The 16,312-nt window shown below is 39.9% G+C and overlaps 4 protein-coding genes across 4 annotated transcripts; 3 read left to right on the plus strand and 1 right to left on the minus strand.

The window, feature by feature from the left end:
• Positions 1-1,028: 1,028 nt before the first annotated feature.
• Positions 1,029-4,233, plus strand: LOC124308889 (PI-PLC X domain-containing protein 1-like). Its single transcript, XM_046772045.1, has 6 exons — positions 1,029-1,295; positions 2,162-2,335; positions 2,532-2,763; positions 2,828-3,181; positions 3,256-3,443; positions 3,508-4,233. The coding sequence occupies exons 1-6, from the start codon at positions 1,226-1,228 to the stop codon at positions 3,867-3,869; spliced, it is 1,380 nt and encodes a 459-aa protein (XP_046628001.1). The 5' UTR covers positions 1,029-1,225; the 3' UTR covers positions 3,870-4,233.
• A 572-nt stretch (positions 4,234-4,805) lies between these two features.
• LOC124309601 (microsomal glutathione S-transferase 1-like) lies at positions 4,806-6,442 on the plus strand. The gene is made up of 2 exons (XM_046773378.1): positions 4,806-5,099; positions 5,928-6,442. The coding sequence occupies exons 1-2, from the start codon at positions 4,995-4,997 to the stop codon at positions 6,270-6,272; spliced, it is 450 nt and encodes a 149-aa protein (XP_046629334.1). The 5' UTR covers positions 4,806-4,994; the 3' UTR covers positions 6,273-6,442.
• A 1,127-nt stretch (positions 6,443-7,569) lies between these two features.
• On the plus strand, positions 7,570-10,456 carry LOC124309600 (gustatory and odorant receptor 22-like). The gene is made up of 7 exons (XM_046773377.1): positions 7,570-8,057; positions 8,513-8,766; positions 8,841-9,101; positions 9,166-9,274; positions 9,569-9,813; positions 9,876-9,965; positions 10,146-10,456. The coding sequence occupies exons 1-7, from the start codon at positions 7,745-7,747 to the stop codon at positions 10,269-10,271; spliced, it is 1,398 nt and encodes a 465-aa protein (XP_046629333.1). The 5' UTR covers positions 7,570-7,744; the 3' UTR covers positions 10,272-10,456.
• A 274-nt stretch (positions 10,457-10,730) lies between these two features.
• On the minus strand, positions 10,731-16,232 carry LOC124309476 (uncharacterized). Its single transcript, XM_046773142.1, has 13 exons — positions 15,776-16,232; positions 15,437-15,531; positions 14,747-14,873; positions 14,441-14,547; positions 14,190-14,363; positions 13,946-14,100; positions 13,161-13,307; positions 12,272-12,467; positions 11,986-12,112; positions 11,668-11,774; positions 11,414-11,587; positions 11,143-11,300; positions 10,731-11,015 (listed from the first exon to the last, which is right to left on the minus strand). The coding sequence occupies exons 2-13, from the start codon at positions 15,527-15,529 to the stop codon at positions 10,868-10,870; spliced, it is 1,713 nt and encodes a 570-aa protein (XP_046629098.1). The 5' UTR covers positions 15,530-15,531; positions 15,776-16,232; the 3' UTR covers positions 10,731-10,867.
• Between the last annotated feature and the right edge of the window lie 80 nt (positions 16,233-16,312).

Raw genomic sequence — 16,312 nt, forward strand, 5'->3', positions numbered from 1 at the left:
TTAGCAATAATTTGGTTCGATAACACCATTACAATCTCAATTTGAACAACGATATCTGGTAAAGTTAGATTATAGATTAACTACCGTGTCGTATGTAATTTACATTTTTGGTGGGTAGAAAAAAATAATCACTTAATGCATATAATAAATCTTAACCGGTTAACAATAAAGCTATAAGTGTGTTTAAATTCATAAGAAAAACATTGTGAAAAGTTGTGAACATTACGAGTAATGACAATCATTGTCGACTAACAATGAGGTTTCAAGGTATAGCGTTCGAAGAAGAAGCGTCGATAAGAGTTAAAATTTAAATATAGGCATTTTACAAATTTATGGTACGTTCCTGAATATCGATCCTTGATCATTGAAAACTACCGTGAACTTGGGCCTCATTCATTTCTCGATCAACGAACGCACGTTGCATTTTGTGACTAATGGTGTGATTCTGAAGGTTAGGGGTAAAGAACTAAAATGTTCATCGACGCGAAAATTTTAATTCGTAGAATTAAAAAATATGTTAAAGTTCAAGTCCAATAATTAAAAACATCAATGAGTCAAAATACAGAAATACAAAGTATAAGGTCAAAACATGGAACAGCAAAATCGAGAATCCGTACACGATTCTATATTATCGAGAAGAATTCCGAAGATTCTACAACGTGGCGTTTTTCATGTTCTGACCTTTGTAATCCTTGACTTCTTCGTACTTCGAATTTTAACATTTTTAAATTCTGCATATTAACTTTTCGTGCTTTTTTACCCCCACCCTTTCCGAGGACAGGATACGGTACCCATCAGTGCTGTCGAATCCTGATGGGTCGATGGATGCGGACGCGCGAGTGTCAACACCGCCGTAAAATCATCATCCAGTCCCCCGGTCGCGGTTATCTGGATATGATAATTCGATGGAGTAGCTGGGGCACGGAGGTCTGCGGGTGGGGCGACGTAGCGTCCTCTCAAAATAATATCCTGACACACAGGAAACGGTATTTAGTGCACCACCCGAGGCAGCAGTGGCGGGGCCCCCCAGGCCCGAGAGCATGGAGTCAATTGAGGCGACCGAGGAAGTGACAGAGGATGGATGGCACAATGTCGTTGAATACGTTCCATTAGTCCGGACCGCGTTCTACTCGCTGCGAGGTTCACCACCGGCGGTTGGACGGTGGCCCTTGATATTAACTCTAGATCGGCGTACTTTTATCGCAGAAAGAACCACACGCCGCAGATGATAATTCCAGGAGTCGAGATGATCAGGAGCATCGTTATCTTCTGTCTCCTGACCCTGCACGATCCCGGTGAGCTAGTCCTGAATTATATTACCGCCACCGTCTAAAAATATGATGATAATCGTTGGTCTTATCTACGGATATCAAACCTGTCGAATATACCACTTGAGACCTCATTGTTTTCCGAAACTGGCTATTTGGGTCTACTTAACCGTTTGTACCAAAAACAAATTTCACACTCGACGTATTGTAAATTTTTCTCGTATCTGTTTATGGATCAGTCTCTATATTCGACGGACTACGTTGTTTTGCTTATACAGCGATACGATCTATTTTTTGAAATTATTCAATTTTCCCCAATCTTCCTAACTCTGACGAGTATAATCGGTAAACGGATTTGAGCTGGTTCTAGTAACAATTATTTGCATCCAGTTCCATTTTATACATACTTTGTAACCGTGACGGTGCTTTGACTCGAAAAGCATTAGATAGTTTCACCCATTTTATTCAAACCCAGTTATTGTAAACGGAAAAAGTTTTGCCTATGCATTTCCGAATTGAGTTTCAATGGTATTTACATAGCATAACACGGTGTCTAGTGGTCATGGAAATGTCCCTGAATTTTTCATGTCTCCTCGGAAATATTCTATTATTAATGTTCTTGAATAACTTGAAAATGTCCTTGAATTTGTTACGGATTTTTCACCGGACACCATGTATAACGACCCGACATGTCGGTTGTGTAATTTACAGTACGGGTTGATGCCAATGTTCAATGCATCTAGTATCACATTATTCCGTCGCTTGATAAAACGTTCAGAACTTTAATATCCCTACGGTGAATTGTACACACGTCAGAAATAAATAGTAAAAATGTCGTGTGAACCCTTGGACGAGTATTCACAAATCACGTCATACACTAACCCTTATTTCAGTATCATCGAATCAATGCGGAAAGGTGTGGCTGACAGTATCGTCTCTGTGGCGACCTGTGGCGATCAACAATAAGGTTGTGGACGCCGAACTTGAGGTCAATTGGGACCTGGACTGTCCTGCGAACGCAGGATATCCGGACAGCATTAAGGTGTTCACGGCTGATCCGGCGCACAGTAATGACCCAGATCTCGTTGCAACCGCTTGATCAGTCTGCTTTCAATTCCTTTATATATATATATATATATATACATACATATTTTTTTATACACATTCCTGAAACTTGCTACACTACATTATGATAACGGCACTCGGATCACTCGAATACCAAAGCCACACCGGATTCTCAAAAAGTCCTGATTCTTCCTTCAGACAAGACGATAAAACCGCAGCTAACTTTACTACTCGCCGAACATCCCCGAGGTTATTACAGAACTAACATAACCGTTGGACGACCTCCGCTACCCGGAGGATGGGACGAAGGAGGAGGCGCCACGCTTCCAGGACCTCACTGTCTGAAGCACCATGCGGCGTTGTATAAAAACGGCGAATTCCTCACCAGTTCGTGTCTGCAGATTTGGCCAACGTGGATGTACGACTTGAGGTGAGACTCTCGAACGCTCCTTCAGCACCTTCGGTTCTCTTTATTCACCGGGAACTTGTTCCAGGAGACAACTCGGAAGACTCCCGATCGGTACTCTTATGATACCGGGCACTCATAACTCAGGGTGCTACAAACACGGTGACCTGACCCGAAGAGACGCTTTTCAGCGGTACCTGCTCACCCAGGATCGCGACGTGTGGACCCAGCTGGTCCACGGCATCCGGTATCTCGACATCAGGGTTGGATACTACCCCTCGATACCCAGGAACAACACGGTCGTTGAGGAGACCAACTATGTGAACAGGTTTTGGGTGAACCACGATATCATCAGAATAACACCGCTGATGAGCATCATCAAGGATGTAAGGAACTTTTTGGATGTGGCCAGAGGCGAGGTCGTCATTCTGGACTTTCACAGGTGAGGATCACTGCTCGTCTACTTCCTCTTTATACCCATGGTACGCACCGTTGCATCCGTCACCATTTCCACAGATTTCCGGTCGGGTTCGAAGGCCGACCGAGCCGACATCGCCGACTGGCTTCCATATTGCACCGGGAATTCGGCGGTCTGATTCTCAGACCTGACAGAGGAGTCGACGGCCTTGGACCGACCCTGAACGACATCTGGACCGTTGGTCGCAGGCTGGTGATATGTTACGGGGACCAGCAAACGGTGAACGGTGAGCACCGATTGTTTTCACCGATCGTTAGTGAACCGCGAATAATTCGGAAACGTCCTTTCAGAGTACGACTGGCTTTGGCCACCGATGACTCAGGCCTGGGGTGATCAGCAGACTGCGGAGGGCCTGAAGAACTACTTGGAGAGAACGATCCTTGGGAGTAAACGACCCAGGACGAGCCAGAATCCTCTGTGGGCAGTTATGGCAGAGTTGACGCCGATCCCTTTGGACATAATGCTTAAGCCCTCGGGAGGGCTTCGGCAAATGGCCGATTCGATAAACAGGAATTTAACCGTATGGTTCCAGGACGAGTGGTGGAAGCAGACGAATATCGTAGCGACTGATTTCTTCCTCGGGAATAATCTTATCGACATTTCTATACAGTCCAATATTAAAAAGAGTAATATTGCTCATTGGCGTCTTTAGTCGAGTCATAATTAATTGATGTTAATTTTAATTTATTATTCCAGGCACATTTATGAATTTCGTGGGCCTGATTATTTCTGTTCGTAATTTTTTTTTTTTTCCTTCGAGATAATTTTAGTTCCATGTTAACGACCAACTGTTCGTTACTTCCTTAATATTGTTATTTATTTTAGTACAAGATCCAATTTGCGACTTTTTATGGTATATGTAAAGGTTAGAGTTATTCTTAAGAAATCGTTGAGTCACTTGCTGAAATAAATTGAAGGGAGAGTGATTGGGAAAAGATTCTACAGGTCGGTTGAAACCGATTTTATATTATTTACGTTTATAATACAACATTAAACGGTAAATATTCAAAAATTAATTACTATAGCAGAAATTGCATGACAGCTGCCCCAAGTATCTGATGGCATTTTCAATTTACAATTTGCCTACGCAAACTGGACGCATTTTATTAACGAAGGGGAAAACGAACAAAGAATTTATCTAGGGGATCAGATGAGCAGCCAGATCAGATTGCTTGCTCGTGGTTCAACCGTTTATACAACTTCGAATTATTCATCGACTAGGTGAATTGCTTATACAGTCCAAGTGACGGTCCGCTAAGCGATCAAGTCTCTGCGAAGTTATTTTCAACCGTCGATCATTCCTGAGTTTCCTTCAATAGCCTGTCATTTGCAATTCAAAGAAGTGAATTTTTATATTCGGTAGGGTGGAAAAAATGTCCAGTTAAAAAGTTCATTCGTGAATTATGTAATTCTGATTAAACTCTGCATGTATGTTTATCCAATATTTTGAGAATGAAATCATTCGAAACTACGTTCAAAATTGATTGAGGACCCTAAAACATCCGTTTATACAGTCTCGTTAAGTGATGCAAAATCCATCCATAAGCTGCAGCTAAGATCGGTACAACGTTAGTATTCTGTCATGAATTTGGAGTACTAGAAGAAATCTCTATTCGAATACCTCGAAGCTACGCATAGAACGATTTGAATTTGAAATACCGGTTATCTCGATCTACGGTCGCGGAATGGAGGATCCCAACGGTCAGTTGCCTCGTCAGCAAATACCAGCTGCGCTGTAGGAAACGAGACTAGAGTCAGAGTCGGACGGTTGAACAGCATGGAAGACGAGTCGTGGCTCTGTTACGTTTGGTGGTCAAACGTTCTCATCATCAAGATGATGGTATTCACGTGGTGCACTGGCAGGCTTCGAGTGAGCAGAAAGGTAGGAAATATGGTTACATGAATCTTTAAGGACGGTTAAAATTGCAACTACTAGTGCTGAGGATACCCGGTATGGGTATTGTTGACGTGTCTGGCCCTCACGCCATTGCTCATCAGAATAGCGTTGGTCTCATGAAGTCATCTAAGGGTGTCTAAAATTGGCAATTGTCGGACTTGTACACCAAAATTTTTGTCAACAGTTATAAAATTTCCACTAACAACTACTGTTGTAATGATATCAAGTAGTGTTGAATTGACATCATATAAGAGAATAGTCTGTAGACTTACAAGGAAGGTATCCCAGGTCGATCTCTCCGATTTGATTTCTTTCGTAATATGTCATGGTAGACTAAAAACTAAGCGACACGTATTTGTTTTTTTTTTAACTGCCATTAAACACTTTAAGAGGGTTAAACCACCCTCCAAAGTAAGGCATGTCAAGGGGTGATTTAGCGGTTTCATCCACAAGAACATAATATTTTTTAACCAATCCAACTGGAAAAGTTTTCTCGTAACAAGAAATGAAAAATGTAATTATCTCGACTAAAAAAAAAAAAAAAAAAACTGCGAAATCACCCCTCCACATGCCTTACTTTGTAGAGTGGTCTCATTGCCTTGAAATGTTTAAATGGCGGATAAAAAAATACGTGTCGCTTAGTTTTTAGTCTATTATAACATATTACAAAAGAAATCAAATCGGAGAGATCGACCTGGGATCCCTCCTTGTTAATCCACACCGAAATTTATGCTACGGTTTTGATAGCTAACGTTTTTTCAAATTTAATTCGGATACCGAATTTTTGGTGATCTATTTTACAACAATTTTCAGGTGATCCACAGTGAAGCGGACCGAATGTTCATCAAAGAGCCGGGTGTAATTCTTGATCCAACGGGTGGCGGTCATCCGGATATCGATCGCATAAGAGCAGCACATCGCAGCGATGTTGAGACCGTACTGCCATTTCTTCTGATGGGGTTAATTTGGCTGGAAACTTCACCGTCGGTGGATTTAGTGAAATTGGTTATTCGCAGCTTCTCGTTGGCGAGAATTTTTCACGGTTTATTTTACATGGACGTCATTCCCGTGCATCAGCTTGTCAAAGTATTCACTTCGCTCTTCAGCTACCTCGTTGCCGCTTACGTCGCACTCTCGTGTCTTGTGCATTATGCTTAAGATAAATCGGGGCGAAATTATTGTGAACAGCATAAAAACACAGGTTTAAAATGTTTAAAATAAACGGTAAGAAATATTACTCATTCATTTATTAACAAATGATTATATTATATAACCTGAGATTTTTTAAGTATCATGAGGATTTTGTAAAATATTTAACATCATATTTTCAATTGATATTATAAATAAGTACGAACAAAGCGTTTATTCAAAGCTCGTAAAAAAAAAAATTACTCGAGTCATTATTGATGTGATTCTATTTGGCGTGAGACGTATCGTTGAATAATTTTAAGCAGACGGAGTATAATTTTAAACGTAAAGCTCCAAAGTAATCGGCGCTTATGCACGCTCGCGAATTTAGTTTCACTGTATAAAATTATTTCCGATGTCTCGCAGTTATCCAATGCTAGAATTTTTTTGATAGCAAAATGACACCGAGAATTTAAGTTGAGTATGATTTTATTTAAAACCAACTTCTGGATAAATAGATATAGATATCTATAGATATTTATGATCTGAGGATTCTAGGTCCTTGGTAGCCAAGGAAAAACAAATAGATTAACAGAATAGAAAAGGACAGAAAGTAGACTAGACGAAGATGCTAAAAGGTGAGAATTTAGTGGGTATTTAGCGCTAATGGACGTATACTTACAATTGACTGATCGGTAGACTATTTATTTCACACAATTTTAACTCACCTACACCGTTTTTAAGTCATAAAATGAACTTGGTATCAGGCCTACGATCAAAGGTTATTAATTCAACGAGTAAGAACTAATCAAGAGTTCGAACACGCATGTGACCAAAGCTCTCAAGCCACCCTCATCGGCTTCGAACTTTAAGCCGTTGATTATTCTACACTGGCGTAAGCATATCAAAACGAGTTCCAAGGGAAATGAAGAGGCATTGGAAGAAGAAAACACCCTGGTGAAAAAAATGCAAATTTTCGTGAAAATCTACAAGTTTTTATGAGAAACTGTGGATATTTACAATTTTATATGGAAACAAATTTTTTACAAAATCGTAGGAAATGTTCCAATTTCCCTAAAAAATTCGTAGAAAATCGAAGACCGAAATATAAATATCTAACAGCTGTTCAGAACTGCATCGATAATTAACAAATCACTTATTAAAAATGAAAGTAAATTTTGTTATACTGTGACTGCAGGCTACCTGCGTCAATGACATTCTCGTGAGAACAATTTTTCCTTCACACCGTAATCGGCAGTGTTAATTTAGGGTCCCGATGTTTAACTTTTGTTCGTGATTAGCAGTTGCGTAGGGATGATTAACGTTAATAACTAAAGAAACGTATTACTTTGTGCTAACGACTGCGTAGGTTTTACCAACATTCTTCGTTTTCACTTCGCAGTGATCAAAGCAGCCACACTGTAACTGCAAGCCTACCTTATCCCTAATATTGTTACCCTCCACGTTGGTTGATATCTCTGCAGTTAATTCGCGACTGCAGGATGTACAGAGATGAAGACTCCTTCACGAGGCGCATGGACGGCCCGAAGCTCTTCAAGATTGAAAACCAACATTCAACGCCAGTCGAGCCCTCGAAACCTGCAATTTTTCTTGGAGTACAAGCTCGGGGCAACACTCCAATGGTCACGGTGGGTCCGAAGTATGAGCGAAAGAATCAGTTCAGTTACAACGAAGACAGGAGGCCGGAGCAGGACGGAAAACTGCTCGACAAGTTCGATCATTTTTACGACGATACGAAGGTCCTGCTGATCCTATTTCAAATAATGGGGGTCATGCCCATACAGCGGGGAATCGGTAAAACATATTCGAAAGTTCAATGTGCTTCAAACCTGATCGATTCTTGGATTTTTGCTCCTAACCGTAGGCAACATGCGTGTACTTGAGTGAGAGTAAATTTTGCATGCTGAATTCTCGGCTTTCAGACTTTTGCCATGGATGGAATTTTGACTTAAAAATTCTTGCCATCATCTTGTTTGGCGTGAAATAACGCTGGGCGATCATTGACTGATGCTAATGATTGTACGGTGAAAATAAAATTGCAAGCGTGTCAGAGGCGGCCATGTTGATCTTGCCGAAGCATTTGAATTATATACCCGTGATAGCTTTAGTCAAGTTTAGATTTGACCTACGCTATTTCATGCTAAACACTATGATCTAAGGAAATATCATTGTTATATCATAGGTGCAAAAAGTAACTCTAATTGTATTAACAATTAGTGATTCCATTGCATGTGTGTTTGAACCATCAGGGACGACGACTTTCGAGTGGACCTCAACCGCGACCATCTACGCGATGTGTTTGTGGGTTGCCGAAACGGTGGTTGTGATCCTGGTGGGCAGGGAGCGGATAGAAAACACCCTGCAGCCCGATAAGCCCTTCGACGAGTACATATACAATATAATTTTCCTCTGTATATTGACACCTCATTTCCTGCTCCCAATTGCATCGTGGCGTTACGGAGGAGAAGTGGCAAAGTACAAGAACATGTGGACGCATTATCAGGTGAGTTTTATCCTCCATAGAATTCAGCTTCGATCGTTTAACTTCAATAATCAATTTCGTTGTATCGTCAACAGCTTCGATACTACAGAGTGACTGGCTCGATCCTCGAGTATCCGAACTTGAAACGGATGTGCATTGCGCTCTGCATAATCTCTTGGCTCATTTCAATCGGGGTCGTGGTCTCGCAGTTTTATTTGCAACCTGGTTTCACAATGTGGCACACTTCCGCATACTACCATATCATCGCTATGTTGGATTGCCTGTGCGCTCTGTGGTGGATCAATTGCACCGCCATCGGCTCCGCATCCAAAGGACTTGCACTCAATCTTCACAAGGTATACCTGCAGCATATTTTGACCTTGTCTTTGTCCTTCACTCATATTTCCTGTTCTTATTCAGGCTCTTGAGAACACAGAATCAGCCGATCTCCTCGTCGAGTACCGAGCTCTCTGGCTAGATCTGAGCCACATGATGCAGCAGCTTGCTAAAGCTTACGCCAATATGTACGGTGGGTTGGTTATTTGATTTCGGAACCTTTATACTCCTCTTCACTTAACCGAGATCATTCTAAGTTCTTTATCATGGTTGAAAAGCTCATATTTCACTTGATTAACACGATCTGAATGAATCGACAAGAATTTCTTTGGCTAGGATTGATTCTTAAGAATCTTTCCTTACGTAAAAGTGTATTCAATGGGTCTCTTTACCTGTTTTTCACTTCCCTTATAGAATCTAATTGTCCTCTGTATAATCTTATATACATATGATAATGATAGATTGCATTCCATTACGTGAATTCCAGGAATCTACTGCCTGATCATGTTTGTCACGACAATTATCGCCGGTTACGGAGCGTTCTCGGAAATTCTCGATCACGGCTTCAGCCTGAAGGAGCTCGGACTTTTTGTGATCGTCGCTTACTGCACGGGACTTTTGTACATAATATGCAACGAGGCAGATCACGCAACACGGAAAGTTGGTCTCGACTTTCAGGAAAGATTGCTGAACGTCAATCTGGCCGCAGTTAATGCCGAAACGAAGAAAGAGGCAAGTTTTTATTCGTGAATGCATCGAATTCACACCGAAAAATAAACATTTTTGTGTTTCAGGTGGAAATGTTCTTGGTGTCGATTGCCAACAACCCTCCAGTTTACAGTCTGAATGGTTACACGGTGATAAACCGGGAACTTCTATCGTCCGTAAGGAATTTCAACCAACATTTGAAACTTATTTCAAAAACGAGTACCAGCCATAAAGTGTGACAACGAAAATAATAAGCAAATGCTCCGCATCTTGAGAAATTATGAATATGGAGAGAAGAAACTTTTTCTGAAAGTAAGTAAAATCCTTCATTTCAAATCCGGATTATATGTTTACAGAACCTCGCTACGATGGTCACATACTGGGTTGTACTTATGCAGTTCAAACTGTCTTTAATTCGGAGAGGAACAGGAAACCCAACAGCCACGATATCCAACTTAACGGCTACAATCGACTCGTCTTGATTTCGATATTTTTTATTGACTAATTGATCTTGAACACTCAGGATTTACTGCGCAAACATGATATGATTACTGTCCAAATGGAATAGAAAAAGGTCCAGTGCACAATAAATACGCTTTGATTGTAGCCAATAACTTATATTGGAAAGTATCGGTGAAGCAGACTTGACCAGTGATGATATTTCAAGGAAAAAGCCCGATGTTTTTGTACAATTCAGGCATCTGTAATTCAGAGGCAAACATCAAGAAATCGCAAGACGGACCACTCGGAAGTAATAGTAAATTTAACAAGTCTTCTAAAGGTGATTAGCACGGTAAATGAATAGCGGAAACATAAAAGACACGTGCAACACAATAGAACCTGTCCACAAGAAATCGATTTGCATAAAGTGTTTTCTATCTTATCAAGAGTCCAGGAATTAGAACAACACCAAAAGAGGCTAATTAAGGATAACAATATTCCAACTTTCAATTCTTTGAGATATTTTGATTCTGTAAAGCATTTGGCTTAATCATCAATTTAAAGGTGCCTTTTCAGTTGACAAGGCGAAGAAGAATTCAAACAAGATATCCAGACTTATCCGTCTTCAAATATCACTTTAATGCTGTTTCCTGGAAGATGCTATCAGGGTGAATCGATCGGGGATGAAAACTTCGGTAACTGATTCTTCACCCTCCGATATCCAGACGCTACCACTTCGTCCTTGTTGGATGATTTCCACCAAAGCCTTTGCAACTACTTCTGGCCTGAGGAATAGCAGATGTTGAAAGGTCATAAAATGATATAATCTTAAAGATAAAAAGGTGGAAATGAACAATTACGTTTACACAACGGTAGCACTGCTTCAGAAAGAGAAGAGGTGTAGGTACTAACTTTTGGATTGACTGAGTCCTGATATCCTTCAGAGCCAGTTCGTAATCCACGAAGGGACCGAGATCATGACCACCGTCTTCTCCCATCGCAGTATCTGTCACTACTCCAGGACATAACGCCATTATTCTGACACCAGTCTTCTCGTGGTGATACCGTAACTGAAATTGCGATAATGGGTGTGTACCTTCAGGAGGAATGACACCGGAGATTGCAATTTATATCCTTCGCGATGAATAAAGTGTCGAATCGTATCTCTGATGACGAATCTTACTCCGAAAGATCTGGTCAGCCCAATTACACCGTGTTTAGCCGCAACATAAACCGGGTACCAAGCTGAGGGATCGATACCAGCTGCAGAAGAAATGTTGACTATAACGCCACCCTTACCACCGCTGTTCTTTCCCATGTACTTCATGCCAAGCATCGTTCCCTGGACGACGGCGTTCTAAGTATAGAAAAATACAATTCTACAAGTACATAAAGACATAGTATATTAAAGTGCGTGTGATTTTAGATACTACTTGCCAGATCGACGTTTATCATCAATTTCCAGTTTGATTCATTCAGTATTCCGGCGTTGTTAATCACGATATCAATTCCACCAAATTCCTTGACAGTTTTAGCGAAAGCGGCTTCATAGAAATTTCAAAGATTATCGGAGACGAACTGCCGTTTTGTTGGTGACCACTGACACGAACCACAAATTGACAATGGAAGGTAAAATGGAGATTTCGGTATTCTGATACTGTTTCCGCATCAGATGGTGAAACCAATTTTTGTTCAATTCCAATACGCTCAATTTCATTTCGTGATTCGTTACGTTTGACACTGAGCTGGACTCACCTTCGAATTCGTCAGCCTTCGTGACGTCACAAATAACGAATATTGCACGTCCTTGACCAAATTCCATGTTCAATTTATTTGCCGATTCCGTGCCTGGTGAAGTTGCCAAATCCAACATAGCAACATGCTGTATGTAAGAAAACAGATGAATTATGGATCATAAATGACGTCCTATACGACTTACGTAACCCTATCAACGACGGGTGGAATTTCACATTTCTCTACTATCTAACCACAACGGAAACGAAATGCGTAAAAGTGATATTTCGATGATGGTGATACTCACTTTAACTCCATTTCGCAAGAGTTCCATAGCGTGAGCAAATCCAGTTCCACGCGCTGATCCGGTCACCAAAGCTACTTTGTCCTTCAAATTCATTTCTGAACAATATATGATGTCGATTCGACGCGTTCTTTCAACAACGCAGCCTATAAACCATTTTAGGACTGTCTTCAAATTTTGATTGTTAACCACTTGTGTGCTTTGTCAAAAGAAAAAAAAAATTATTTTTTCCAGGTTTACGATTAGTTGTGTTTTCAGATTCGATACAAAATATCTCGAACACGTTAATGTTTAATCTACAAACTTGTAATTGATTTGGCGATGTACAGTTTATTCGTGCCAAGTGCTGACAACGACTGTTCTCGACAATTTTAGAGTGGCATGAGTGGCAATCAGCAATCGAAGACGTTCACGTTACGAAACGAAATCCACTTTCAAATCGTTTTTGCAACGGGAGGGAGGAGCGAGATTCTGACGTTTGACAATCCAGCCTTCCCCACAGTTGCCCTCTGATCTTCGGTTTATGATAACATTTAGCCTTGATGAATCGTGGCTCCATGTTCAGAGAAAAGTATTTTCATTGGGTTTGTATATTGCATTGCTTGTTACGCAATATAACATCAGTAATTTTTTTCACGCTCCGGATATCATGCATCATGCAATAGCAAACTAACGTGAACTTAAGCTTGAACTTCTGATTATGTTGTTGATTGTATTAATTCTTGGAATCGAGGAGAATTTCGTACGATGGTAATTATATGCATCAGATACAAACGATAAAATTTTAGCGCAGTAATTTATTGTGAAATAAACGTGGATTAAAAATCCCGATAATACTAGCTAGGATATGCACATTTCATTAAAATACAATGTATGAGCACAAATATCACTTTATTCCTGTGCCCTCGAGAAGGCTACCAGGGTCAAGCGATCAGGGATGATAATGTTACAAACAGGTTCTTCGCCTTCCGATAACCAGACGCTGCCGGGTGTTCCTTTTTGAATGATTTCCATCGTGGCTTTTGCCACGACCTCCGGACTGAGGAATAGAAGACATCCAAAGTAAACACGAGGCGACACACCATGAAAGCGAAGAGGGACATTAGGGTGGTCCTTATTTATGGTGTTGAAGAATTTTTGATGCCTCACCCCCCCCCCCCCAAATTAACTTCAAATAATTTGAAAACGATTACCTAATTTTTGCAAATTTTTACCTCAACTCTAAGATAGAGACATGGGTGCTACTATCTTAAAAAACAATCACATCCTCATACCAGCCAATCACGTCGAATTGCACACCCTTGAAATCTGAAATTATTTCTTGTTTAGAGAAAGTGCAATTCGTCTAGATTCGCTGGTATAAGGATGTGTATTTTTTCAGATAGTATCACTAACACCCACTAAAACCTCACAAATACAGATTTTTTTAACGTTATTACTCTTACAATAAAATGCATAGTGAAAAAAAAAGTTTTTACCATGTTATTTCCATAAGAAACTTTGATCACAAAGCGGACCATCTATGAGTTGAGATAAAAATCTGAAAAAATTCGTCAATTGTTTTCGAATTATTTGACGTTGATTTTGGGAATGGATGTGGAAAAAATTCGTCAACAACCTAAACAAAGACCACCCTAGTGAGACATATATTGTGACCAGCTATACAGCAATACTAACTTTTGCTTTGAATACTGCAACATATCCTCTTCGGCCGATTTTGCATCCCCGAATTCTCCCACTGACTTGGAAATATTAGTGACCAATGATGTTTCAGTGACTCCCGGACACATCGTCAAAACTCTTACACCCGTTTTCTCGTAGTGGTATGGCAACTTAATGGGTAAAAAATTGATATTCATAATTATCTAACTCAACCAGACAGTTACTCTCTCGTTTTCTCTCCTCCCACGACGAATCTTACCCCGAATGATCGACTCAGACCAATAACGGCATGTTTAGTCGCGTCGTAAACCGGAAACCAAGCGACAGGATCGAGTCCAAAGATAGATGCAATATTGACGATGACGCCACCAATTCCACCCGTGTTCTTCCCCATGTGCCGCAGACCCAGCATGGTCCCCCTTACCACGCCCATCTAAACAGACGTTAGAACCAAGTCATTGGTGATTGAGGAGCGACGTTTTATACTTGCAGGAGAATTTGAACACTTACGAAATTTATGTCGATCATCAATTCCCATTTTGTTTCTTTCAGTATACCAGCGTTGTTGATCACTATGTCGAGTCTACCAAATTCTACGATAGTCTTGCTGAACGCCACTTGCCAGGCATTTGGGAAATAACAAAAATCGATCAAAACATATTGCCATGCAAGCTTGGGATTGTAGTTATCAATTGACCGTACGTAAGATGTCGGGATGTTATTGTGTAAAACTAATTGGGTTCCATTCAATCAACTCTGACAATGACTGGGTCAAGGTCAACAGTGATTTCAAACATTGATGTTTTCTCTTCTTACCCTCGAAGTCGTCAGTTTTCGTAACGTCACAGACGATGAACATTGTTCGCCCTTTGCCAAATTCAGCGTTCAATTTATCCGCCGATTCCACACCTCGGGACGTTCTCAAATCCAAAATGGCGACATGCTAAACGAATAGATACAAGTACAGAGAATTGAACAATTGATAACACAGCTGGACAAAGATGATAATTTTCTTTTCTTTTTTTTTTTTTCTTTTTGTCAGGCTATGTAATATTTTGTTGATAAATTTTATATGTTAAAAAAATAACCGAGTTTTTCATGTAAATATTGCTTTTTTGAGCCGTATATATGAAAATATACGATAAAATAATTAACTGAAGTCAACTTTGAAAAACTATTTTCACTCCTATTACTTGCGGCACAATTGTATGTGATAAAATTGCAAATTTTCAATGTCAAGAAAAGCAATTCTTTGAATCAATTTCGGATAATATACAATGTTACAGGAAAACGAAGGATTCAGTAAACGAGTAAATAAAATATAATAAATTGTTCAGTATTTTCAAACGAATGGACGTACAGCATCTTCGTCTCGATTTCGTTTTGCATAAAATAACAACAATGAGCATAAATGACTGAAAATTCGCACGCGCGAATGAAAAGAAAAAAAAAAATAACATGAAAAACAACCGATGTCAATGTAAGGATAGAAATAACATCGCTCACTTCAACTCCGCTCCTCAAAAGTTCCTTGACACATTCGAAACCGATTCCATTGGCACCGCCAGTAATCATCGCAACTTTATTCTTGAAATCCATTTCTAATAGATGAACAAAGTTCAAACTGTAGAAACACTTCTATTAACGAAAGAATGTTCTTTTTTTTAGTATTATATTGTTTCTATTAACCGAACGTATATACGATCGGCGAAATCAATTTACAAGCCTGAACGCATTGTTATAAAAATACACACTTATTTTTGATTTGTGAATATACAAGTAAAATTTGAAAATAAATAAGTGGCTTGTTATTAAATTTAATAATTAATCGTCCAATCTGCTTACTCTGTTATAAGAGTTCCGTGAATTACAAGATCGATATCCAGTACGACAGTAAGTAACGGATGTGTTATGTTTCTCACTATACACGGTAAGGTAAAACGAAAGTACTGAGAGTCGAAGAATTTTACCAGATCTTACATAACGTGTAATAATTGTAGAGTGGACCAGGATGAACTATGTCTTGGGGTTTGTTTATTGTAGATAAAATGTCAGCCTGAGTTTTTCAACAAGCGTCTGACCTGTCGCTTCAAACCTTCGAGAATACGTTGAAATATTCATTATATTTACCACATTCTTACGTTGTGAGAGTTCAGTGTTAGAAACGATTAACGCAGAAGTAAACAGATCGCGGATTTGAAATGAAGTACAAAAACGTTTGGTTGATCGAACTCGAGCTCAGGAAGCAGGTCAACATCAAGGCGACGTAGAGGGTAGAGTTGTTGGTGGATTTATAAATCGTTTACAAGCCTTCAATATTGATATTAAGATGCTTAAATAAAAAAAAAAGAAAAAAAAAGACGATACAAATGCGCGTGAATT

The sequence above is a fragment of the Neodiprion virginianus genome, chromosome 7, assembly GCF_021901495.1.
Source record: "Neodiprion virginianus isolate iyNeoVirg1 chromosome 7, iyNeoVirg1.1, whole genome shotgun sequence".
In the NCBI taxonomy this organism is placed as follows: domain Eukaryota; kingdom Metazoa; phylum Arthropoda; class Insecta; order Hymenoptera; family Diprionidae; genus Neodiprion; species Neodiprion virginianus.